At 48.4% G+C, this 24425-nt stretch overlaps 11 protein-coding genes across 11 annotated transcripts; 3 read left to right on the forward strand and 8 right to left on the reverse strand.

Moving 5' to 3' along the window:
* Window positions 1-1103: 1103 nt before the first annotated feature.
* FTJAE_8749 (uncharacterized protein) lies at window positions 1104-2768 on the forward strand (the record flags this gene model as incomplete). Its single annotated transcript, XM_037355598.1, has 1 exon — window positions 1104-2768. One exon carries the CDS (start codon window positions 1104-1106, stop codon window positions 2766-2768), a length of 1665 nt encoding a protein of 554 aa, XP_037204168.1.
* A 1015-nt stretch (window positions 2769-3783) lies between these two features.
* Window positions 3784-4904, reverse strand: FTJAE_8750 (uncharacterized protein; the record flags this gene model as incomplete). The annotated part of the gene is made up of 2 exons (XM_037355600.1): window positions 3784-4358; window positions 4409-4904. 2 exons carry the CDS (start codon window positions 4902-4904, stop codon window positions 3784-3786), a joined length of 1071 nt encoding a protein of 356 aa, XP_037204169.1.
* A 944-nt stretch (window positions 4905-5848) lies between these two features.
* Window positions 5849-7144, reverse strand: FTJAE_8751 (Malic acid transport; the record flags this gene model as incomplete). The annotated part of the gene is made up of 1 exon (XM_037355601.1): window positions 5849-7144. One exon carries the CDS (start codon window positions 7142-7144, stop codon window positions 5849-5851), a length of 1296 nt encoding a protein of 431 aa, XP_037204170.1.
* Window positions 7145-8720: 1576 nt separating this feature from the next.
* Window positions 8721-9230, reverse strand: FTJAE_8752 (uncharacterized protein; the record flags this gene model as incomplete). Its single annotated transcript, XM_037355602.1, has 1 exon — window positions 8721-9230. The coding sequence occupies one exon, from the start codon at window positions 9228-9230 to the stop codon at window positions 8721-8723; it is 510 nt and encodes a 169-aa protein (XP_037204171.1).
* Window positions 9231-10869: 1639 nt separating this feature from the next.
* On the reverse strand, window positions 10870-12141 carry FTJAE_8753 (glucarate dehydratase; the record flags this gene model as incomplete). Its single annotated transcript, XM_037355603.1, has 1 exon — window positions 10870-12141. One exon carries the CDS (start codon window positions 12139-12141, stop codon window positions 10870-10872), a length of 1272 nt encoding a protein of 423 aa, XP_037204172.1.
* Window positions 12142-12827: 686 nt separating this feature from the next.
* On the forward strand, window positions 12828-14613 carry FTJAE_8754 (nicotinamide mononucleotide permease; the record flags this gene model as incomplete). The annotated part of the gene is made up of 5 exons (XM_037355604.1): window positions 12828-13125; window positions 13179-13208; window positions 13262-13439; window positions 13503-13538; window positions 13593-14613. The coding sequence occupies 5 exons, from the start codon at window positions 12828-12830 to the stop codon at window positions 14611-14613; spliced, it is 1563 nt and encodes a 520-aa protein (XP_037204173.1).
* Window positions 14614-14838: 225 nt separating this feature from the next.
* FTJAE_8755 (uncharacterized protein) lies at window positions 14839-15759 on the reverse strand (the record flags this gene model as incomplete). The annotated part of the gene is made up of 1 exon (XM_037355605.1): window positions 14839-15759. One exon carries the CDS (start codon window positions 15757-15759, stop codon window positions 14839-14841), a length of 921 nt encoding a protein of 306 aa, XP_037204174.1.
* Window positions 15760-16653: 894 nt separating this feature from the next.
* FTJAE_8756 (dihydrodipicolinate synthase) lies at window positions 16654-17691 on the reverse strand (the record flags this gene model as incomplete). Its single annotated transcript, XM_037355606.1, has 1 exon — window positions 16654-17691. The coding sequence occupies one exon, from the start codon at window positions 17689-17691 to the stop codon at window positions 16654-16656; it is 1038 nt and encodes a 345-aa protein (XP_037204175.1).
* Window positions 17692-18662: 971 nt separating this feature from the next.
* On the reverse strand, window positions 18663-19635 carry FTJAE_8757 (ketoreductase; the record flags this gene model as incomplete). Its single annotated transcript, XM_037355607.1, has 3 exons — window positions 18663-18804; window positions 18910-19278; window positions 19331-19635. The coding sequence occupies 3 exons, from the start codon at window positions 19633-19635 to the stop codon at window positions 18663-18665; spliced, it is 816 nt and encodes a 271-aa protein (XP_037204176.1).
* Window positions 19636-20515: 880 nt separating this feature from the next.
* FTJAE_8758 (uncharacterized protein) lies at window positions 20516-22712 on the forward strand (the record flags this gene model as incomplete). The annotated part of the gene is made up of 4 exons (XM_037355608.1): window positions 20516-21099; window positions 21154-21588; window positions 21642-22047; window positions 22311-22712. 4 exons carry the CDS (start codon window positions 20516-20518, stop codon window positions 22710-22712), a joined length of 1827 nt encoding a protein of 608 aa, XP_037204177.1.
* A 488-nt stretch (window positions 22713-23200) lies between these two features.
* FTJAE_8759 (ADP-ribosylglycohydrolase) lies at window positions 23201-24202 on the reverse strand (the record flags this gene model as incomplete). The annotated part of the gene is made up of 1 exon (XM_037355609.1): window positions 23201-24202. One exon carries the CDS (start codon window positions 24200-24202, stop codon window positions 23201-23203), a length of 1002 nt encoding a protein of 333 aa, XP_037204178.1.
* Between the last annotated feature and the right edge of the window lie 223 nt (window positions 24203-24425).

Raw genomic sequence — 24425 nt, forward strand, 5'->3', positions numbered from 1 at the left:
CCTGCAGAAGAGGGAAAACATCGCAGGGAGCCACGTCGTTGTTGGTTATGTCCGCGATTCAAAGTTCCCGGAACCAGGACAGCCATAACGGCAACGCAAACAACAACAGTACAAATAAAAACAGCAGAAGTCCACGATCTGCAATCCGCACCGTCAACTCCTCACACCGAAATCCATTTCTGTCCTGCATAAAGAATGCCACGGCGACCAATCCGTTACTCTCCATGAAACGCGCTGGTATAGGTAACCATTGTCTGCGATTCGAGGTCAGCCGACGAACAGGAGGGACCGGGTTATAACTTGCGGATCTTCAGTGGCCATGGGGAGGGGTCTGATGAGTCGGAAACTGAAGACTGTGCTGTGAAAGATCAGCGTTTCTTGATCGATGACCAAGCTGCAACGATACGCACCAACCCATCTTGATGATTGTTTGTGAAGAGGAGAAAAGGAAGAGAAGAAGAGTTGCGACGAAGGTCGGAAACATCAGCAGTCAGGAAAGTGCTAAGCTGGGAGGATGGTGAACACGCCATCGCCTTCCTCGCCACGCATCCTTCTGTTCTTGAAGTCAGGAGCACCTGCACTTAGAGCCAGAGACGCTTTACAACTTTAAGAGTCAGACCGGAGAGTATGCTCCGGTTAACCCAAGGTGCTAAGGGCTCTGATGGAACTCATCGGATCATGAAGTTCAATACATCATCTCCAGACAACGCAACAACCAGCCAAAACCATGAGAATATTGATGTGAGGAGATTTCAAAGTACGCATGAATCATGAGCGAGAAACTCATAAAATCTGACGAGCTTAGCTTAACATCCTTAACCGTAAGACCCGTTGCATGAATAAATTCCTGATTCTTCAGCAACGGAAGCCTCAACATTTTGCAGCGACTTTACATTAAACTCGTGGGACACCTGTCTTAGAGAATTAGTAAGAGAACTGCTATTAGTAACAAAATGTTCTAGACTTTCCATCAACTGGCGTGGCAAGGTCAGCTTATTTGTGACGTCACACGCCTTGGCCAAGGTAACGCGAAAACTGCACGCTGTAAGCTTGCACCTGACAACACTCACACAAGCGCTTGATAGCATTCCAAGCCCAAAAACATGGCGACATCGAGACACAAAGACATCGAGCCCGAACATCTTAGATTTGGGTTCCTTCTTCGCCATGTCGATGATGAACCTTCGATTGCCGATACACGGTCCCTCACCCAAGCTATTCGAAGAATCATCCAAACCGCCGTGAATTTTGCAGTGATTGGTGAAGTCGATGGCGCAACTAGGCTTCTTGAGACACTAAAGAGCAGAGGTATTGATCCGTTCCAATACTCTGACTCTGATTATCCTTTCTTGAAGCCTTGCATGTTTTTCGCCTGGGAGGCAACGTCGTCATGGCCATCTTGGATCCCCGAGGAAGAACGCATAGAAGAAAAGCTTCAAGAGCTTGAAGTTGAAGGACGAAAGCACTGGATCGAGCGATTCAGTCAGGAATGGGACGTCACAGAAGAGACCGCCGAAAAAGCTTTGGACATGGCGTATAACGGGCTAACTACGAACCTGCCTGACTTCAATGGGACACTTGCCGGACAGGTCGTACAGGCAGAAACCATGGCCAAAAATGGGGTCTTCTCATATTCAGCGAGTCCAAACGGGCCGATGTCTGTTAGATACATGAAGATAGCCATGTGGTGGCGTCAAGGCATTTTCCCTTACCCATATGTTCAGCTGTACCGCACTGCTGGTTTGACGATAGCCCTGGATATATATCTACGCCTGGGCAAGGAAGGAAAAGCTCGAGAGCTATTCATGAAAGTGTGCGATCGTTTTGACACAGAAGAGCAAGTCGAACAGCTCGCCTGCTCTCGAGCCGCGTGGAAGCAGATTCTTGCTGTTCCCGAGCGGCCCATCCTGGACTTTCTCAACATTCACGCTGCCAAGCTCCGGCCAGCCATAACTCGTGCATGTCAAATGGCTGAGACTCGTCTGGAGAATGGACCCAGAGGTCGATATGCAGGCCAGTCTATTGAGAAGCTGGTCCGTATTATCAGCGAGAATACGTTCAAAAACTGCCCCTACGACAGGCTGGATGCCTATCGTCCGCCTGATAACCTCCGGAATCGACCAAAAGATGCAGATGGTCTACTTCGACGGGGATGTACCGTTTCGGGTATACGAGCTTTGGAGAAGCGACTGGGCATGACTCTTCCAGAAGATTATAAAGAGTTCCTCAGCATCACGAATGGTCTTGGCTCAATGTGGGACGGTCAGAATCTTGTAGACTACCTGGCTGGTGCCCAGGACGCCAATTGGCAAGAGGTCGACTTTCTCGAAGGCAATGAGCTTCCTTTGCTGAGTAGCCGTAAGCCACTACCAGGGACGGGAAACATGCTGGAGTGGCCAAATTTCGAAAAGGCTCGATGTATCTGTCTGTCGGGCGATATCAACGACGAAGACAGGGCTGGCCATTTATTCCTCATAGGTCAGGAGCGACTTCAGCCAGCCAAAGATTATTTCTTCAAGACCTATGAGGAAAGAAATGACACCCAGCGTCGTGAGCTTGACCGCCTTGTTCAAGAGACTTACGGGAGCATGGAAAATTTCAGGAACCTTGAATGGGGACTGATTAGTTGGACTGCATGGGACTTTACCGTTTTCCCGTTCAATGGGATCCAAGACTTCTTGGAACAGATGGCTGAGGCGTCTTTGCGGCCGGAGAGACCTTGGCTGAACATGTTTGAGCCGAGATTTAGAAAGCTGGCCAATGCGTAGGTCAAGGAAGTCAATATTAGCTTCGGATAGGATTCGACTACCTTGTGGTTTTTAACAGCGGATATATGACATGTCCTATTACAGTTAATCTAAACTCTCTTGCAGTGAATCATATATCGATAAAAAGTATAAATATTGGACCATCCATTCCCAGAACCTTTCCCATCGCAAACAGACATATAAAGATCAAGAAATTTCTTCATACCGAAGCCATAAAATAGTAAAGCAATTTGAAACCACTTTTGGCCCGTTAGACATGTGTATCAAGGTCCAAAGAAAGTACTCCTGCAGAAAATGCTATCTTCACCTTAAGGATGAGTGGGACGACGTCCCCTGTGCCAAGGCAAGGGAGAAGGGTGGTGCCATGGGCGCCTGCGGGAACGGGACGTCGGTCGAAAGGAAGGAGATAGAGTCCATATGTGACGAGTGCTTGAAGAAGCAGAAGAAGAAGCGAGGTTATTAAAGACAAGCTTCTGTAAGGATATCATGGCTCAGCCGCAGATAAAGTAGTCTAGTTGTCACTCAGAGCTCACGTCCCTCAGCAAATAATAACACCAAGTAGCACTAATGATTAGAGCGTGACTTCTTTTCTCCCGTGACTGGTGCATCTCTAGTATCGTGAATAGTATTTAGTACCCATAAGAGGACAGACCAAGAGCCACGCATTTTGGTAGATGTAAATTGCCTTATTCCTCACCGTGCGTTATTTCAGCGAGAGAGAAGTTATAATCGTGAGGAACTAATGTTTTGTTCACTGATCAAACGTGTTGAGCATCATGTTTTATCACTGATCCACTATCTATAGACCATATTGTGAAATGTCATCCTACCAACATAATACGGTTCGTCATGAATCAAGCACATAGTCGTCAGATCGCACAACATCATAACAAGACTTGGAAATGCAACACGGTGAATACAAGTTTCGTTATTAGTTTTGGCTAATACTATAGGCATATGGTTATGATTCAAATAGAAGGACCAAAGAAATGCTACCATCCGAGGAGAACAGCACTCATGCTGTCGGTTCTGGCTGACCCAGAATAACGTCAATAACCTGATGGTCGTCATAAGTGGCAACGGTTCGCTCACACAAAGCAGCGACACGCTCCTTGCTTTGGAGACCATCCGGACAAATGAGCCAGATAACATTGGTCATGAATGATCGCTTATACTCCACCATAACCTCAGGATCATTATGCCGGTCAAACTTGGGACCTCCAAGTCTATGAAGTGTCTCAAGATAGTGATCCAATATCTCCATCTCATGGGCCCTGCGATCTTCCACGCTGAGCATGGCTGTCATGTGATACACGACATCATGGAAGCATGAGCCAAAGTGGAACGCTGACCAGTCTAGGAAGCCGATGCGGTTATCAGCTGTGAAGTAGATGTTTCCGATATGAGTATCTCCATGCAACAGGGTGCGGAAACGTGGGTTCCGCTCAGCGTAGTAACGATCTAAGGCTTTGTTACATCGAGCACCGTCCATCAGATACTCCGGAAGCTGGGGGCGGCCAGGTCTTCTAACCACTTCGTCCCACGATCTGCACATGAATGTCATGGCAGGATCGTAGTTGTTCCAGATCCCTGTAAGTGTGTGAGATGCCGGTAACGGAATTATTTACAAAGGTTCTTACATGGATGGTCCTCCTGACTCTGGCCCCAGTACTGGGTATGCAGACCTGCCAGCTGCTCAACACCATTCTTGACGCTGTCTACAGAATATGAAGCAACTTCGGCTGGAAAGGTGCAACCTTCGCTGACAAGATCATTCATGATCGCAATTCCCTGCTTCTCATCCGTTCCGCTCCACCAACCTTTCGGAAAGATCATATGGCTGATGTTTGGCGCAACCTTGCTGAAGAACTCAGCTTCTCGTTGAGCTAGACTGACTGTCCATGGCTGAGCTTCGATCATCTTGGGGTCAAACACTCCCTTGACACAGATATTGACCGGCCTTTCTTGATCTGTTTCATCTTCGTAGGTAATCGTGTAGAATAGCTTACTCGCGGTTCCCCAGATGTTGCGTGTATTCTCTACTGATTTGATCTTTTGCCCAAGTTTCGCACTGAACCACTGGGGAGTCAGATCAGAGGGTAGGGTGGGGAGTTGCTCGATCGTTGATTCAGACATAGCTGCAAATATTTCCACTTTCTGGCATCCACCCCTTGTTTAGTTTAGGTGCTGGCTTATAAGACCGTCAGCATCTGACTCTCATCTCTAAAACCTCTTTTAACCGGTTCATCAGCCAAGAGAGGGGTGTCAGCATTGATTACGTACATGCATCCGAATATTACCAAGTGCTTATTGAGAAGTGGGCTATTATCGCCAAACGAGAGCGATAGATGAGAACCCTATCTTGGAAAGAAGCTTGACTGGCTGGAACTCGATAGGAGTCCTGAACACGGCTAGTCAGTGTAAGAATGGAAGTTGCAAACTGCAACAAAACAACTCAACCTTGCTACGGAAAAAGTTAAGCTCACCAGGAAGTTCGGTCTTCAACCAATGCGCGGATTTCCCGGGTCTGGGTCTTTGCAGAGTATCATCAAGAGTGGATTGCACGCGGGCTGCGACCCATGACAAGCCCAGGAGATTCACTACGCACCCAATGAGATGACAACTACTGAAAAGCTCAGATTTACCAACGTCTCGAGTGCATCAATATAAGGGGGACTATTTTTAGTGAGTGAAATATTCAGAAATAAATATTCCGTTGCAGCATTATGCTCCGGCAACAGTGACAAGGGGATGCGACTCGGAGCTCTAGAAGCGGTTTCAGATCGGTTGATCTTATCGTAGATTTCTGAAACGATCGAAACAGTAAAAATGGACTAGCATAGATAAGAGACTTCTTAATTAGGAAACGGAGTCATTCAAATTCAAATATGATATCAATTCAAAGGTGAAACTAACTAACGAGTGAATATTAAATCCTTACTATAGAAACGATTGATCGCGATGCACGGGACGGGGGTAGTGAATGGGAAACGACAGTATATGCGAGTAGTAGTGTATAACATTTTTATGTTCCTTTATGCAATTTAGAAGTCTAGTTATGCTGCGCTGAAATGCTCGACTCAGTGGTCCTCGACATCCTCATCCCGTCCTGGGTACATAATGTCTTGGGAGAGGACAGCCCTAACGTGGCTGTAGAGAATGAAAACGAAAGCGGAGAGAATGATGATGCTCATTCCAGTGGCGACCCATCCGATGGCTTTGCTGCCAAGGGATTTCGCGATAGAGATAGTAGCGAGAGTGAAACCAGTGTTGGGGAAAACCATAGCCCACCATCCGAGGTGAAAGTACTTGGGGGGAGACTGAATAACGGCAACAGCCGCGATGCCAAACCACCACAAACTCAAAGCCCAAAGAAAGATAGCACTCATAGTAGCGATCAACCGAACCATTCCGACATTGATAAACGTTCCATCTTGGATGAAGTCGATGTCTTCAGGCAAACCTTGAGCCATGCCTATCAAAGCCAGGGCAGTGAATGCAGGGGGTCCAACGCACATGAAAAGACCTGGGCGATGTTCTCTGTTGGGCAGGCCTGCTTGCATCAGGCGTCCAATCATGTGAGCATACATCATAACAGCAACACTGAGTCCAAGGCCTTGGCAGGTTAGTCCTGCAACAATGATCGGCACAGCAGCAACATGAGGCTGAGTCTCAGCGATGACAGACGCGATGGTGCCCGAAAGCATGATGGGGAAGATGGGTAAGATCCAAGTAGGCATCATAGTGGTGAGGGCAAAGCTATGAGCTGCAAAGACATAGCTGTACTGTCCTATAGATAGGATGAGGGTGACGACAAGGTAGCCCCAGAAGGTGGCCTGGACAGCCCAGACCAAGTTTGAATTGTCCTTCGGTATCGCATACCGATCGGTACTGGTAATGATGGTGGCTATGGATAAGAAAAATGTAGGCAAGAAGAAACCTTCTCGTGGATGTGTCATGGACTTGGCAAATGATCCAGGGTGAAGAAAGAACCGCGATACCATAGCCGTGGTCACGCAGGTAAATATTATGAGGTTGATGATATAAATGACCAGACCAATGGTCTTGAGGCCAGGAAATTGGTTCGGTTGAGCGAAGAAGAGAAGTGATAGACCACCAGTACTCATAGGCAATGTATACCAAGCCCAAGTGAAGTGCTTCATCCGTTGACGCAAGCCAAGTTTAGGTCGGTTCGGGTCGTAAATGTCGAATGAAGGATGTTGGTTTGCATCCTTGATATGTGTCGGTGTTGATGTGCCGGACTCGATATCGGTTGAGGCTCCGGACATGAGATCTGATGGAGAGTTTGGTCGATGTGACTCATGGTGGTTGTGTTGAGTGGAGAGGTTGTCGAGGTTGTAGCTGTTGCGATCCATGTTGGAATCGTGTATCCTCGTATCGTGATGCGCCATGGTAATGCAGAAATATTGTGAAAACTGAGCTGAAAGAGAGATGGAAAAAGAAGCGAAGAGAGTTCAACTGATGTATATAGTCACCAGACTCCTACTTGAGAGTTCCAGGCTAGAGATGAGACGTTCTGCTGTTGATACAGGGAGAGCGGTAGATCTTCAGGGGCTTGGCACTAGGTATAAATATTCGCCAACGGCGATAAGAGCCCAAGCACTATCGCCATCGTCTCGGCACTTTTGCAAATATCATTACGAATCTCACATGCCTGCACTTTACTGGAGACCAGATCTTCATTACACGATTCTTGGACATGACACGCAAACTAGACTAATTTTAGTGACGGGCGCGACAACGGGTAAGGTCTGAGCCGCACCGCGTAGCAAGGCTGCTGGCCAACGAAGTCTCGTGTATAAGATATGAGACCCAAAACATTGGGATAGCTCCTGAGCTGTCCCTTGCTGTATATCAGTGCGATCGTCTTGAAGATCAACGGTGAGCCAATGGATATGCCCTGCACGTCCCGCTCTGGTCGTCGTACTCGTCACCTGACTCGTACCAATGCTAATGAGGCTTAAGCTTAACTTTGTCGGTGGAGAAAATGGAATGAGAGCCGTTGGATCCCATTGGGTGTAGATATCGAACACTTGGACGTGAGCAGGGAGTGTAGATTGCGGCCTAAATTAGTATTGAAGGGTTTGAGGTCGCGTTTGAAGATCGTCCTCAAACTTGTTTCGATAGGGGGGCTGTGGTATTGGTTGCGGCTCTTACGGGATCTTGTACACCTGCGATCTGTCGCGTTTCATTTCGTATGCGAGATAAGTAGACTGCCGTCTTGGTCAACAGATCGTCAAAAATGATGGCATTGGTGTTGTCGATGGTGGCTTGGAGACACGGCAGAGGCGCTCGACATCCCTGCAACGGATGCCACGTCGCAGGCGGCTCAAAATCCCCAAGACTTTTAAGCCACGCTGGGCATTCTTTTGAGTTTCGGGCATACCGGGCAGATCAATAGAACATTCCACGGACATAAAGCTCTTTCACATGCTGCAAACATATTGAAAACTCCATGGAATCGGCGATAAACAGCCCCGGCTCGCGTTAATTGGGAACCTAACCGGGTTTCACTTCCCGCGTTCAGACCGTCCCCGGGCTCCAGTCGGTCTCCAGAATCTCTATATTTAAGTTTAAATAAATAGAGGCCCGCGGACTGTATCGAGCAGGTGCTTGGGCGCTTCGGGGTCGCCATGTATCGAATTGAAGTTCTCCACTGAATATCGACACAAAGTGTTTCGCGATAACGGAAAAGGCCGGAACTTTTGCACCGAGAGCACGTTTCTGCCTTGCTCGCTATTTGTAGTGCTGTTTCGACTCGTTTGATCGCCAAGACACCAATTTGTTTGACCGTGAATCCACCAATCACATCGGAAGCATCATATAATTCTGGTCTATGATAAAACAATATCTTATAAATAGCAGAAAAATTATCATATTCACAAGATAATAAGTATTCACTGGCTCCGGCCATCACCCTCAACCGCTGCACTACCCAGTAGCGTCAAAATCGACATCTTCACCCTGGCCACTTATGGCGGCACGTTCCTTCGCGATGGCTGCCATCTTCAAAACAGCCGTGCTATCAGCGAACTCGATAACCCTGCTTATCTTCGTACCATCGCCAGTAAGATAGAAAATCCAAGAAAATTCTAGATGTAGAGTCTCGCCATGATGGTAGATCATGTCTCCACTGCTTTCAACTGCCGCGCGCCGGGCCTCAACGTCGATCGTCAAGTGCTTTGACTCGGTATTGTGAACGCCGCCAAGAGAAAGATCGTCGGCGTAGAGCTTCTCGTAAATATCATTGGGCATTAGGAACTCTTCCGGGAGGCCGAGCGCCTTGCACAGCGAGGCGGGAAGAAGCTGGCGAGTGCAGTCTGGAGTAACATCGCGGTTGATGACGGTTGGGTCCTTGGCTTTTCTCCCGTCCTCGTAGCTCGCGAGGAAGCTATTCACCGTAGTTTCGATTTGCTTCCTAAGGCCTGAGTTGGCAGACATTGTGATGATAAAGTTCTGTAGCTTCAGTCAATGCACAAGCGGTGAAAAGGAGAATGTGAAGTCAGAAAGAGAGTCTGGTCGTTGCCCCTCAGATATCTCAATTTTAGTTGCTCACATAAGCTGACGGTGGTGGTCAGATCTGGTTGAATCCTACTTCAGCAATATTTCCCGGCGCGCGCGGGGTTACTCTAATTAGAAGAAGAAGAAAAGAAATCAGTCATGAGAAAAAACCTTGACCTTCGCTACGAGCTTGATGGTGGAGACTTTTGTCTAAAATAGTGTCTTTTGTCTGCTTTGCTCAATGTGTATAAGTAATGAAACAAAATCTATCATTTATGTGAGTAGTTTATTGACTGCCATTTCTTATAATAATCTATATTTAAAGAGAAGGAATTATTTAATGCCAGATCTTAGTACTTTGTAGCAAGGTAATTGTTCTTTAATTCATTCTTTTAATCATCAGGTGCCAACTCCCGGGTAATTCGACTCATGGGGACGCCACTCCCCTGTCAACGCTGAGTCATTGTAGCTAATCGCTTGGATTGACCACTGATATAGGTTCGAGCATCCTTTTCAGGAACATCTACGTTATTGTTAGTAGAAACTGCATATTCATGTTGCAGACCACAAACGATCGTAAATAGGCGTTGTTTTTTATCATTACGTTCCACAAAAACAGTCCCATGACACCAAAAATGTTAGCTTCGTCAAACCTACAAACCATGATCATGAGTACTGATCTCGTCTGTGATGAGTTGACGATCTGGATATTTGGTTGTGTTGAGACCTTTTCACCTTTCTATGGTCGAAAAACTTCACAAATGACCTCTGTCCCATGGAACTGGAACCGAATGACCGAACGATGATTCAGGCGCAGTTTCTATGTCCAACACTACATCTAGGGCGTCTGAAAGCACATGTTCTCTGATTCACAGAGTTTCTTCAGATATATAATGGTCGAAAACTTTTATCGAACTCAAATCCTTGGTCTTTTGCAACACATAGGCACGTATAAGAACGGAAGGGGCAAATCAGCCAATTCTAATTCTGCCAGAAGAGTCAAGTAGTTAGTCATTAGCCAACACCAAGATCATACACGTGATGGGCGCCTTCAACCCAAAAAATGTTCCCACATGGACGCACTATATCTCTAAACACCTGATCATCACCAATGAGAGGTTTTCTGATGGTCTTGAATGGATCTACGGGAAAAAGGCTGATGGGACACCAAACTATGGATAGGAAGATGAGGGAGACAAGATCAAGGTCACAGTCTTCAAAGAAGAACTGAAGGATTTGAAGGAGATGTTGCAGACCATCGGACAGATTGAAAAAGACTAATTCTTCTCGGAATACGTTCTGTTGGTCGCAGTCAAACTAAGAGTTGTGGTTCATTCGACAAAGTCAGACACAGTGGAGAAGGAAAGCCTGGTAGGAATAGCACTGAATATAAATTGACCTCTGCTGCGAGAATATGACTCAATGATGGTTTTCCTCGTAGTGAGAGACCAGTTTGGAGGTTATGATAGCTATACTGTAGACACTGCAGTATAGAATTTAAGAAATTGAAGAAACTATTGTATAAATGGAAGTCGTAGTATGACAGTTCTGCTCGAACCCGGCGAAAATCGTGCAGCATTTACCACCGAGGGATCTTCTCCGAGAAATCTGGTTGAAACCTCTTCATGTATGTAGTATCATCACGCTTCTTCAACCCACAGTCCAGGTACTGCTGATGAAGCTTTGCCAACCTCTCTCTATCAAGCTCGACACCTAGACCTGGTAGAGTCGGCACTACAACACCACCATCCTTCCACTTCAACGCGCCGTCAACAACAACGTCTTCATCTCGGCGCTTCCAAGGCCAGTGAGTGTCGCAAGCATAATCCAGATTTGGTGTTGCAGAAGCAAGATGTGTCATGGCGGCGAGTGAGATGCCCAGGTGGCTGTTGGAATGCATTGAGAGTCGCAGACCCCAAGTTGCACAGATGGATGCTAATGTTTGTGACTTACGAAGGCCTCCCCAGAAGTGATGATCAGACAAGATGACTTGTACGGCGTTTTGGAGAATTGAAGGTGGGAGATGATCGAAAGCAACGACTGCCATGTTGGTGGCTAGGGGCATCGATGCCTCTTTGGCAACAGCAGCCATTCCCTCGATCTCACCAGCCGGATCTTCCAAGTACTCAACAATACCATCAAGCTCTTTTGCGACCCACTTTGAAGTCTCGACCGTCCAAGCAGCGTTTGGATCGAGTCTCAGTGGGAGATCAGGGAAGGCTTCATGTAGAGCTTTGATCGCGGCAACTTCCTCTGCAGGAGGGAAGACACCCCCCTTAAGCTTGATGGCCTTGAAGCCATACTCGTCAATGATTTTCTTGGCTTGCTTCACCACTCCTTGAGGGTCTAGCGCAGGGCCGTACTCATCATCGTCGTGGCCAGGGTGTCCTCCCCATTTGTAGAAGAGGTAGGCTGAGTATTGGACTTGGTCTCTCACCCGTCCACCGAGAAGGCCACTGACAGATATCCCAGCCAGTTTGCCTTGTAAGTCAAGACATGCGACTTCGAACGGCGAGAAGACCTTGTCAGCGACTGACGCTGTAGTCACCATGCCTCCCATGCCATCCCCACCAGTATTGGTATCTGTCTCCAGTGACTCAACACATTTCTGATAGATGATGTTTGTGCTGTAGATAGAGAGACCCTTGATCTTGTCTGCTGCTTTTTGCAAACGGCCCAGATGTGCTGAATCTCCATATGATTCACCAAGTCCATACGAGTCTTCTGTGATGATCTCAATGATGCTGCGCAAAGCATATGGCTCATGTACACCCACGCAGTTCAGCAGGGGCATATCATGGAAGGCCACAGGTGTGATGACAATGTCTTTGATGATGCTTCGTTGAGCCATGATTGTGCTTAAGTGTGTATTCTGTGATTGTTGAGTCTACCGATTGGAATTACATTGTTTGAGTGGTGGACTATTTATCCCGGGGTTGTGCATGGTTGAGTTGTCATGTCATTGTTGTTTGCGGGGTAAAAATCGCTTCCTTTGAGTAACCATCACGGGTATCATGCGTGATTACTTGGTGTAGTGCTCCATGAGTTGTAATCATATCCGTATCAAGAGGATAAATCACATCGGACATGTTTCCTTGAACGTTTGATGTGGCTGGTCACAGATCCACCACGGATAAGCGCTTTACTCAGTGCTTTTCCGCTAATTAGCGCTTCTACTGATCCCCCAGCAGAAGGCGTTGGGCGTTGGGGGTGATATTTTCCGTACAATGAGACCATCAGAGATGATACCCCGCACTTGGCAAACATGGACACTCCGCTTTGGGTGTCGCCAAGTCTGGGGTTACACTGGTTTTCGTCTGGGGAAATATGGGGCACCCGCTTGAGCTAATCTCTACAATGACCTCCTTCGCTTTCCCCGATCGTCGTCTCGACTATAATACCCAGCCTGCCTCAACACTTCCAAGGCTCGGTCATTCAGCATTGAGACTCTTGCTTGAAGTCCTAGAGTAGCTACGTTTTGTCTGCCGGAATAAGCTCTCAGTCACAAGTCTGTCCTGGAGTACCAACATCTTCATCATGGCTCCTCGAAGTTCAATCTCCAAGAGCGACATTGAGGTTGGCGACCATAAGCCAGACCATCTCGAAAACACCTCCGAAGCCATCGAGATTGCCGGTTTTCGTGTCTTTGGTTTGAGACCTGAAGATGCCGACTTCTACAACAGTTATACAGAGGAGCAGAAGAAGAAGGTCTTCCGCAAGGTTGATGTTCGACTCGTGCCAATGCTCGCCCTTCTCTATCTTGCTGCGCACATAGACCGCGCCAATATCGGCAATGCGAAGATTGAGGGAATGGTCGAGGATCTGGGAATGACAGGTGTGTCTTTTTGTTGTGTTGTGATGAGGAAATCTGTTAACATCTTACCACAGGTGTTCAGTACAACACCATTCTGTCAATCTGTAAGTCACACCAACACTCGCTCTTTCCCTCACTGTGGGCTAACTTTAACAAGTTTTCGTACCTTATGTCCTTCTTGAAGTCCCTAGCAACATTCTTCTGAAGAAGTTCAAGCGCCCGTCGGTCTATCTTGGTATGCTCTGTGTCTGCTGGGGTATCGTCATGACTTGCACTGGACTTGTTCAAAACTTCGGTGGTCTCATGGCGACTCGTGTTCTTCTTGGTATCTTTGAGTAAGTCTATATCTGTTGACTCTTAGTCCCGTCTTACAGATTGGGGCTAACATTGCAACTCAGGGCTGGTTTCTTCCCCGGCGCTATCTACCTTTGCAGGTAAGCTCAACAACCAGATATCGTGCAACGAAGATCTTTTTAACAGTTCCATAGTTACTGGTACCTTCCCAAGGACCTGTCAACGAGGGTGTCATATTTCTACTGTGCAAGTGCCTTATCTGGTGCCTTCTCAGGTCTCCTCGCAGCTGGTATCGCTGAGATGGACGGTGTTGGCGGTATGGAGGGATGGAGATGGATTTTCCTTCTGGAAGGCATGGCTACAGTCGTTCTCGGTGTTGCATGCTTATTTTTCCTAATTGACACTCCCGCTCTGTCTTCAAAATGGTTAAGTCCTGAGGAAATTCGATTTCTCGAGCTCTCGATGTTCATCAAGCAAGGCGGCGGTTACTCCGGAGAAGACGAGAGAAAAGTGTCATGGAAAGATCTTCGGATGGTGCTCACAAACTGGAGAGTCTATGTCCAGGCTTACTTCCTTCTGTGCCAGTCTGCTCTCTCTTACGGTACCAAGTTTACCCTACCAACCATCACCAAAGCGATGGGATTCAGCAACACGAACGCTCAGCTCACTTCAGCTCCTCCTTACGTTGCTGCTGCCATTTCTGCCATAGTTTTCGCCAAGATCTCTGACCGATTCTTCTGGCGCATGCCCTTCGTCGCCATCCCCATGATCATCGTTACAGTCGCCTACTCGATCATGATTTCTCTGAATGGCGAACTCGAAGCTAAGAAGGGAGTGGCCTACTTCGCTGTGGTTCTTGCTGTTATCGGTATTTACCCCATTCAAGCCGCTGCTGCGTCATGGAACGCCAACAACATCGCTCCCTCATCACGACGAGCTATTGGTATCGCCCTGATGAACTGCGTCGGCAACGTCGGTGGTATCGTCGGTAGCTTCATGTACCTGGAGAAGGAGAAGCCTAGGTACTACACTGGATTTGGTTTGTCGCTTGCTTTCGGAGGTACTGGTCTGATCGTTGCCCTTCTCCTGGAGTGGAGCTACAAGATTGCCAACGCTCGCAAGGCCAAGATTGCTGAGGAAGCTAAGAGGAAGTACACTGAAGAGGAACTGTTTGACATGGGAGACAGATCGCCTCTGTTCAAGCATGTGCTCTAGACTTGGGACTGTTTGGATGGACTGTTAAGTGAATACGGGGTACTAGTGAGGATGGTTAGAGTCACTCGCATTTTGTGAGCGTTTCAGAACCAGGGGCGGAAAGCATAGTTCTATTATGATATTATGAAGCATACAAATGGGCGCTATATTCAGATCAAGATAAGGAAGCCTCTCAATTGCCATACGCCTGCCATGCTTAGACCGCATGGAACAGTGTCGTCTACACTAAACACTAATGACGCATACACCATTCTGGCAGGCACAAACGCCAGGCAAAACACACACATCCAAGTTGTTATCGCAATCAGAAGGACTACCGCAGCTAATCGGATCAACACAGATACCCTGCTGGCAGGTAGCGCCAGCAGAACACCCAGCATTTGACTGGCAGAGTTGCAGCTCAGACCGTGGTGTGCATACACCTGTCGATGTGGGGCAGTCGCAGAGTCCTAGAACACAAATAGGGTTGAGAGAAAGTAGACAGTCGGTTTCGTCAATACAGGGCTCTGATGGGACTTGACAGAAACCAGAGTCCGAGCAGAATTCACCGGGGGTAGTACATTCGGTGTCATCGGTGCATGGGGCGGGCTGGTTGTTGTCTGGGACGCAAGTGCCGACATCGCAAATGGGCTTGGCCAAGCCGTATATAGCCTCGCATTCGGCGTTCAGAGGGCACTCGTCCGGCCCAGCAGCTGTAGTGGTAGTTGTCGTAGCTGGGGTTATCGTCGTGGTGTCTTCGACAGCCTGAGTAGTCGTAGTGGTGGCAAGGAGGGTCGTGGTGTCATCGCTCAGAGTCACAGAAGTTGAAGAATCGTCGGAGACAGAGGCTGCTCCAGTTGTGGTGGCAGGAGGCTCAGTGGCGGGTGTAGTCTCGTCGGCTGTTGTTGTGGTGGTGTCTTGAACGGCTTGGGTAGTCGTGGTGGCATCGACCAAAGTCTCAGATAAAGAGACAGCATCAGAAGAAGTTGCCGTTTGCGTTGCAGTGACAGAAAGCTCAGCAGTGGTGGTAAAAGCAAGCGTGGTTTCTGGGCTGCTTGACATAGAGCCCTCAGTGGTTGAGACGGATGAGGGACGGCACGGCCCAGCATTAACGCTGCGAATGGCCAAAACCGCCAACGCGACGGCGAGGAATGGCGACGCAACCATGTTTAGAAAGCGAAAGACTTTGGCGAGTCACAAAATGAGAGACAGTTAATATTACGACTTGGAGAGAACTGGGAAATGCAAGAGGCTATAATGCTACCCTTTTCCCTTACCAAGACTCCCATCCTGACTTTGTTTTCTTTTTGCCGATAAATTGGTGGCGCTGATCGTCGACCCTAGAGCGCGGATGATCATGCATGGGATGTTTGTATGGCTGAAGTAGTAAAGATGGGGGGAAATGCACTTTTAAAGGTCCCAAAAGAGTTTTTAAGTAAGTGACTTATCACCCAAAGATGCTGATTTGATTGAGGCATTGGAATTCTTTTAGGTGAAACTGATGCGATTGAATTTGTGCTATCGAACAGGCTAGCGAACCCGCTGCCCCTGTGAGCTGGCAGATCAAGGCGCTGAAGCCGCTAATGGTTTTCAGCGCGCACGCGCTAATGCCAATAGCTCAAGCTTAGATAAATACGAAAATACAGAGATGAGATGTCACTAAAAATGAAATATTTATTTTTAAGCTAACCAATACTATTCTCGCAACATCATTCTGCCGTTTGGCGCTTGGAGTACGGTCAAATTGGTTGAAATACAGGAGTCATTGCGGCTGTGCGACGACTTTTGGCACCTTGGCACCTCGAAGGCACCTCAATTAGGCTTTGGCACCAGGCCGGCACCGTGCCACGCTAGGGCACCTCATAGGCACCTAGGCCACTGTGGCAGCACCCTGTAGGCACCATACCAGACCCCCACCAAACTAAACTACAGAACCTACTGAAAAACATCACCATCTTTGAGATAATGAGAGAACACGCATATTGCTAGTCTTTTGCCGATTTTATTGTATCAACATTTCATCGTATAATAAAAACGCTATTTGTCTCGTACATAGGTGCTTCAATGCACCGCCACGCCATTCGATGTTCCATTCATGATCCCATTGGATACGCCATTCGTTACACCGTTTGACTTGCCCTTCTCAGCCGGTAGCTTGAGCGTGGCCTCAATCTCCAACATTTCAGAGATTTGCGACTCAATACTTTTCTTCGCAGCCTCTGTAGGCTCCACGTATGGCCTTCTGGGCTTCAGCTTCTCTGCAGCGCCATTGATCCCAGCGGCCTTGGCTGTGCTCAAAGTTGCCGCATACTTGACTGACGCAATCCCAGCCTTGCAGGGCTGCTCAGCCAGTGCCGCCTTCTTGTGAAGAGCCATGGCTTCTTGGAACTTGCCTTCTTGGTAGAGGTTATAGATATGCACGATTGTCTTGGGGACAACGTTGGCGAAACCAGCAATGGTGCCGTGAGAGCCAGCAGCGAGGCCTCCTATCAAGAAGTCGGATTGGCCACCGTAGATTGCAAATCGCTCCCCAGGAAGCTCTGCCGAAAGCCGCGTTATCTTTGCGACAGCTCCGCAGGTCAGCTTGACACCGACAATGTTGCTGTGTTTTTTCGCCAAAGCAGCAATGGTGGCAGAATCCAGGTCGATGCCGTTGCAGACAACGGGGAAGTTGTAGATGACGATAGGTAGTTGACTTTTCTTAGCAACATCATCAAAGAAGTTGTTAATGACCTCTGGTGTTGTCTGCTTGCCAAAGTAAGCGGGGGGAAGAAGCAACACATAGTTTGCTCCGGCATCAGCTGCGTCGCTGATAAACTCCAAGACCTGCTTGGTTGAGTGTCCACCAACACCAGCCATGATAGGGAAAGATGGCCCGCATGCTTGGCGTGCTGTTTGCAATAGAGCCTTGCGCTCTTCGCGCGTCAACAGGAAGGTCTCGGCATTTGTTCCGAGCACGACCAGGCCTGTAAGACCGGTTTTAGAGAGATAGGAGTAATATGCCGCTTGTGAATCGGTATCTAGTGTATCTCTCTCATGGTCGAAAAATGTGATCGCTGGTGCCCAGACGCCGCTTGGTGGAGCTCTATAGAAAGACATGATGACTATGCAATCGACTCTACGAAAGGTGTTTGAGTGCTGTGTATTGTATTGTGTATGGTAAACGTAGACTAGAAATGTGATTTTGAAAGATTACAAGTACTTAAAGCCTCGGGGCTGTGGCTTAGATGGACATTTGCCTCAATATCTTTCTTCCGTTTTGCTCTGGCCTCTGGGTGACCATGATATGAATCCGTGGTCTCCACTCACTCACGGGTGAGAGACACAGGTTTCACCGGCTTTCATTCGCCAGGTCGCCTGCGGAGTCTTGAATAAGTGCAGTGGTCAGCGGATCATGGCTGTTTATCCAGATCCAACCCTGGATAAATAAGGACGGGAATACAATATGCTCATGCTACGCCGTCTCGAGTCATGGGGCTTAGGAGCTATTGCGGAAAAGCTGACTACGAGGTGGTTGGGAATGTCTTTTTCCGACAAGCGAGAGTGAGCATTGCCGATCCCCCGCATAGCGTTGGGCGAATGCAACGCTACTCTGACTGCACTTGACTCGGTCTGGACCTGGTTCTACGACGAAAAATACCCGAACCCGAGTATTAGAATTGCCGAGAAAAGCATGAGGATGCGGGTGGAAGGCGGATACGTGACGGCTCTAGATTAGGTTCAATGCATGCAGAGATAAGGTAGTCGGTCATCCTGCATAGTTCTTACGACTAAGTTGTCTAACGACGAACGGCTGGCTGTGTCTCCAGATCCGACTGGCCACTTGGAAGATGCTAGTGACTACTTCAGTTGTCGAAAGCGGCGAGTAAAGCAACAGAGAGTAACGGCCTAGGCGACTGGTCTTCATCACTCCTCTTCTGCTTGATGCAATACTTTGCAATCGTGCAAAATAATTAAAGGTTATGGTACGAGCCTTGAAAATCGCCAATTGCCAAAAGAATCACGGGCGAATTATACCTTGAGAATGTCTATTTGTATTCGTGTCTTGGTTGATCTATGATACGTAGCTCCTAGCTCTTTCTGTGCATGATCGTAGCCGCAGCCTGGTGGTTGGGGAATATCAAGGTATCAGCAATGACTACATTCTCCCTTCTGCCAGCAGCAAATACAATCGCTTCAGCAATATCATCTGGTGTCAAAGGCTCACAGCCACTATCGCTGGTTAGTTCATTGCTCATAAGAAATATGGGATTTGATGGGACTGAAGCGACCCCATAACCTTATTAAACATGACGATCTGGAGAGGTGAAAACTTACGCATAGACTGCATCGGCCTTTTCCTTGTTCCCGTAAAATCTGACTACCGAGAACTCGGTCTCCACCTGGCCAGGATCGATTCTGATGACTCTGATGCGTTTTGAGATGAGCTCCTTGCGCAGACTCTCAGTGAAGGAGTGGATAGCAGCCTTAGTTGCACAGTAGATGCTACCGCCAATGTATGGCTCACGACCTGCGATGGAGCCAATGTTGATGATGTCACCAGCTCCCTCACCGTTGTTGCGCTTCAGCATGATAGGGAGGATGGCTTGTGTCATGTTGATCAAGCCTGTGACATTGGTAGCGAACATGACGTTGATGTCTTCCTCCTTGATCTCCGGAGCCTTATCAACGCCCTTGACAAGACCGCTGCAAGAAGTCAGCTAGTCACATTTTGAATCTGTATGTTAAAGGAACTCACGCATTATTAACCAAGACATCGATCTCCCTAAACTCTGCGGGCAATTTGCTCACGAAAGACCGCACCTCTTCAGGCTTGCTGACGTCGAGCTGGACGGGGTGCACCTTGACGCCATCGCCAACTTCCTTGACGATATCTTCGGCGATCTGACGAAGATTGTCAATCCGTCGTGCTGTCAAGACCAACTTGAGGTTCTTGGGGCTGGTGCGGGCGAACTCAAAAGCTGTGGCCTTTCCGATGCCGGAAGATGCTCCGGTGATGAGAATTGTCTTGCCCTCAAGGCGCTTTGAGACAGCTGATGCCATTTTGGGAGGTCTGATGTGTTGGGAACGTGGTAAACACAATTCGATGTCTGCTAACTCCAGATGATAAGTTGACTTTATTCGACTCGGGGAATGGTAAGGATGAGCGTGGAAGCTAACGTGAGGTACCCCTCATCCGCTCCAACCAGGATCTCCATCGGATTTGTCACCGGGTATGATGCCTCGGGAATGCCACCGATGAAGGGTTCGGGGAGCAAGAAAGCATCAGACCTTGACATAGGTTGTCAAAATAACTTAGCAAAAGGTATCCTGAACTTACACCAAGTTACTGAGTCTTATATCAATTTACCTCAATCTTTCTGTCATTTAGGATCAGGTCTTGTCTTTTCTTTCCTCTAGGACACACGTGACATAGGTTGCGGGGTTCTCATGAGGACAATTATCCATGTCTCATCCCCGGATTCGCTTTTCCGTCCAATCTTTACTCAGTTTCATCCTCTCTTTTCCGTTCGGTACAGCCTCAGTCAGTTTCACCCCATACACAAGATTATCTCTGGACGAGTGGATAGACGTGGCTCCAATGGCTTCATCCATGCTCCCAACACCGTCAGAAGATACCAACAGCATACATGTAGCGAAGAAGCGGAAAAAGAACACTGAGAGGGTCAGAGTGACCAGGGCGTGCGATGGATGCAAGAAGTAACTCGACCCTGGGCAATTATTCGCGTAGATCGACCATGAGCTAATCTGCGTACTCCGTAGGCGGAAGATCAAATGCAATGGCATGCAGCCGTGCAAGTTCTGTACCCGGACAAGGGTTTCGTGCACTTTTGACTCGGCTTATGCAAGAGGTCGTTTGCCGGTAATACCGTCAGCGGATGAGGTAGGGGATGAAAGCATAACTGTGTCGGCCCAAGATACAATGACTCGGAGTGAGGACACCAGCCCTACCGATTTGGCGCAGCAGTACATGGCAAATGCAACCAGCCAGAGTGTAGAGTTGCAGGACTATGGCATGCCATCTCATCTTATGGAGCAGAGCGGCACAGGCTCGGGCTCACGGGCTGTAACGTCGGTGCAGCAGTCCCCTGAGCCGTCTCAGGAGGATCTTCAGGGCCACTACATCGGTCCGGCCTCGGGCGTGTCATTCCTTCTCAGGGTTCAGAGGCGAATGCATCAAGCGATCTCGTTCTCCGGGCCAGGAAGTATCTTCACTTTTGGTGATGCCCCTCTTCAAAACCCTGACTATGATCCAAACTTTTGCATGATGCTTCCCAAAGAGGATGCCCAGCGCTTGGTGGATCGTTACTTCGACTTTGCCATGCCAACATACCGTTTTCTTCACCGACCCACGATTCAAGAATGGTTCTCAGAGTTCTATGAGACGTTGGGGACTATGCGTGACCCAAATAATTCCGCTGCAAAAGTGGCTTTACTCTTCATGATCTTAGCCCATGCTAGAGTATACATGCCTGAGAACGACAGACCAGGACCATCAGACCTCAGGTGGGGTACCCGTCTGTGACAGGGCTTTATGGCTTATGCTGACGCATGATACAGCTCAAGGTATTACTTGGCAGCTGAGCATCAACTCTCGAAAGAGAGTGGCTCAATACGACTCACCAGCGTCCAGGCTCGTCTTCTGCAGTGTTACTACCTTGGAACCCAGTCCCGGGTCAACCACTGCTGGAGTCAATTTGGCATCGTCACAAACCTAGCTCTTGCTATCGGATTGAATCGAAACAAGAGACCTGGCGTCATAAGCGGGCTGAACCATATTGAAGTCGAAAGTCGGCGAAGAACCTTTTGGTGCGCCTACACTCTTGATGCATATCTTAGTGTATCTTTAGGTAGACCACGCAACTTTCACGATGACGATATCGACACTGAACTTCCAGCTTGTGTTGACGATAGTGACATAACTAAGGATCACATAAACCTTGCTGGGTCAACGAAAGGCTACTCGGTTATGCTTGCTCCACTTGGGCATATGAAGTAATGGCTCGTCTCAATTTAACCTGTAAGAAGCATACTGACTCGTCACCTAGGCTTGCTCGGATCATAGGCCAGATCCTGCGTGGTCTTTATTCAGTGAAGCCAATTTCGATCTCCAAACGCTTAGAGGAAACCCAACTCGTTTCAAAGGCCCTCGCAGATTGGCGAGCTGAGTTCTCTCAGTTTCTCGATGCCGACTACTTCAGTACATCGTTTCTCGTTCCAATCGTTCAACGGCAACGAAATGTCCTGAATCTAACTTATTGGCATGCTATAATACTCACGCATAGACAAGCTGTTCTCAACAATTTTGCAAGGATATCACGTCAGAATAGAAGAGGCAGTGAGAACGATGCTGCAACTCAAGAGAGTGTGCAAAGATGCCTCGAAGCTGCCATCCAAACAGTCGGTCTGATCGATGAGATGACCGACAACGGACAAATGTTCAGAGCATTCTGGGTGAGTACAACCAATTCCAGGATATCTAGCTCTTCACCCAAAAACAAGGCTCAGATAACAGTGAGAGTAATGAGTATATTGCCCGTATGTGGCTATTGGTGTTCTTCACATATGTGTCCTCGGGGTTGGGGCTTCTTTTAACCTCTCAGCCTTATCACAGTACATCCAATTCTTCTTCCGGAACCTCAACTGATTTATACTATTAGGTCACTGCATATTTTGCCTTCACTGCAGCCATGGTTCTATATATCTATGTGATACAGAAATGGGCGTCACCTCCTGAGACTTACAGCGAATACTTTACAGCTGCAGCTCGATGCCAATCACACATGTCAACCATGGTTGAGAAAGGCTCCTTGTCAGAACGATACTGTTTCCTGTTGGAGGAATTACGGGTTGAGGCCTTACGCCAAGTGAATCGGATGCATCCAAACGTATTCCTGGATGGACATGCACAAGACAACGCTTTCCAGTCCAATGTCATACCGATGGATACGCCGAGCGACAAGACTTCTTATACAGACTTAATGGGCGAGAACGGCGGGTTGGACTTTAATGGCATGTCTGGAGTCGATTTCTCGGGCTGGGGCCAATTTGCAAATATGGTCTCTTCAGGCTTGGGTAACCTGGATGCCTTCCTCGATGATGAAGTCTTTCGGCTTTAGGTAACTTAAGGAGATTTTAGTAGTTTGTTATAAAACTTAGGTAACTCGGTATAAGTTTAGGTAAATATAGGATACCCTTTGCTAAGTTTGTGTTGACACCTTGTATCAAGGGCCGATGCTTGCTTGCTCCCCGAGATCGCCAACATTCCCTGGCTAGTACCGGCTGCGCACATCCACGTTGTCAACCCTGATTATCACTCGATGGGGTCACGAAGCTGCGTCAAAGCTGACCAAATGGAAATACTGTGATATGGGAGTGCGGGGCGACAAGGCTTGCCTGTTCCCAACTTCCAGTCCTGCTGGGACTCGAGCGCTCTCAGATGTCGACCTTTCAAGGTCATGACCGACCCGCTGTACGTTCTAGTGACCAAATATCATTTCTCAACATCGCATTAACTTATTCATGAGGCCTCAGCCCTCTACTGTTTGATGAACCTATGCTGGACCGGACGTTGGTGGTAACTGATGTACTCGAAAGGACTGGGCTCCTAGGCTGCAGTCTTCTCGAAAATACTCAAAGCCGTATTTTCAAACTCACGCCCAAATTGCAAGACTGATTTCCATTGGGGAGGGATAGCTGATGCTCCATCTCTAGCTCCCAATATTCCTCCTGCGATCGCTGCGTTTGTGTCTGTATCCCAGCCAATTCGAACAACATCCACGACAACGTCCTCCAAGCTGCGAGTGTCAAGAACGGCAGCTATTGCGAGACTGAGTGACTCGAGGACGTATCCACTGCATCTCCCCCCAAGCTCGGGTGCTGGTCCCTTGCTAGCCATTGTTGCTATGTTGAGAGATTTGCCGAGTTCAATCGCTTCGTATACTGGGCCAGAGCCTCCTTCAAGAGTTTCGGCGACATTGAGACCTGCCTCAATGGCGTCTTGGGGAGCGACTTGGTCGATGAGCTTGGAAACAATCGTGTTGTAAGCCGCGCACGCGACCGTGCATCTCTTATCGTCGTGGGTGATCTTGCTGATACGAATGCTTTCCTCAATCAACTTCTGGGGATCGCGTTGGAACAAGCCAGTCGGGATACAGCGCATCAAGCTTCCATTCCCTGCACTACCTTGGCCAGCTCCGGCGCGGTCAGGATCTTGCGTCTGCTTATAACGTCTGAGCCCAGTAGCAGTGGCCCCTCCAATATCCTCAGGCCGACTTCCCGGGCGCCTGTCTGGCCAGTCGCCGTGAAGCCAACTGATGAAGTAGTCGCCAGCGAGCTGCGCGATGTCGTCGCCGTCTATATAGTCATGATATGCAAGGAGGACGCCGCGAGTCATATCAGTGTCATCTGTTGCATGACCTTGCGACCACCGAAATGGGCCTCCGCCAACGATGTCACGAAGACCGAGAGGGTATTCCCGGGCGATATCCGTATGAGTTTTGAACTCAAGCGTTGCGCCAAGCGAGTCGCCGGCATGGACACCCAGCAACGCGCCGATGATGCGGGACTCATGGGGCGAAAATTCAGAGTCGTCTTGAGGTGAAGACATGTTTGTTGCTTGTGTTTGTTTGTTTGTCTGCTTGTTGGCGATTTCACGGTTCAAATCTCATTCAAGAGCCAAAGAGCGGGGGCTGAGCTGGGGCTGAGCCTGTCAGCCTTGAATCGGGTCCATGCATTGCTGCCTACAGTAGGCACCGCTGGACGAGTTTTCGGAAGGCCCAGGCTATATGATTGCTCAAAAAACACATTCTTGGTCTGATTTCGGAGACTGA

This window comes from Fusarium tjaetaba, assembly GCF_013396195.1.
Source record: "Fusarium tjaetaba strain NRRL 66243 chromosome Unknown NRRL66243_c0000192, whole genome shotgun sequence".
NCBI classification, from domain to species: Eukaryota; Fungi; Ascomycota; class Sordariomycetes; order Hypocreales; family Nectriaceae; genus Fusarium; species Fusarium tjaetaba.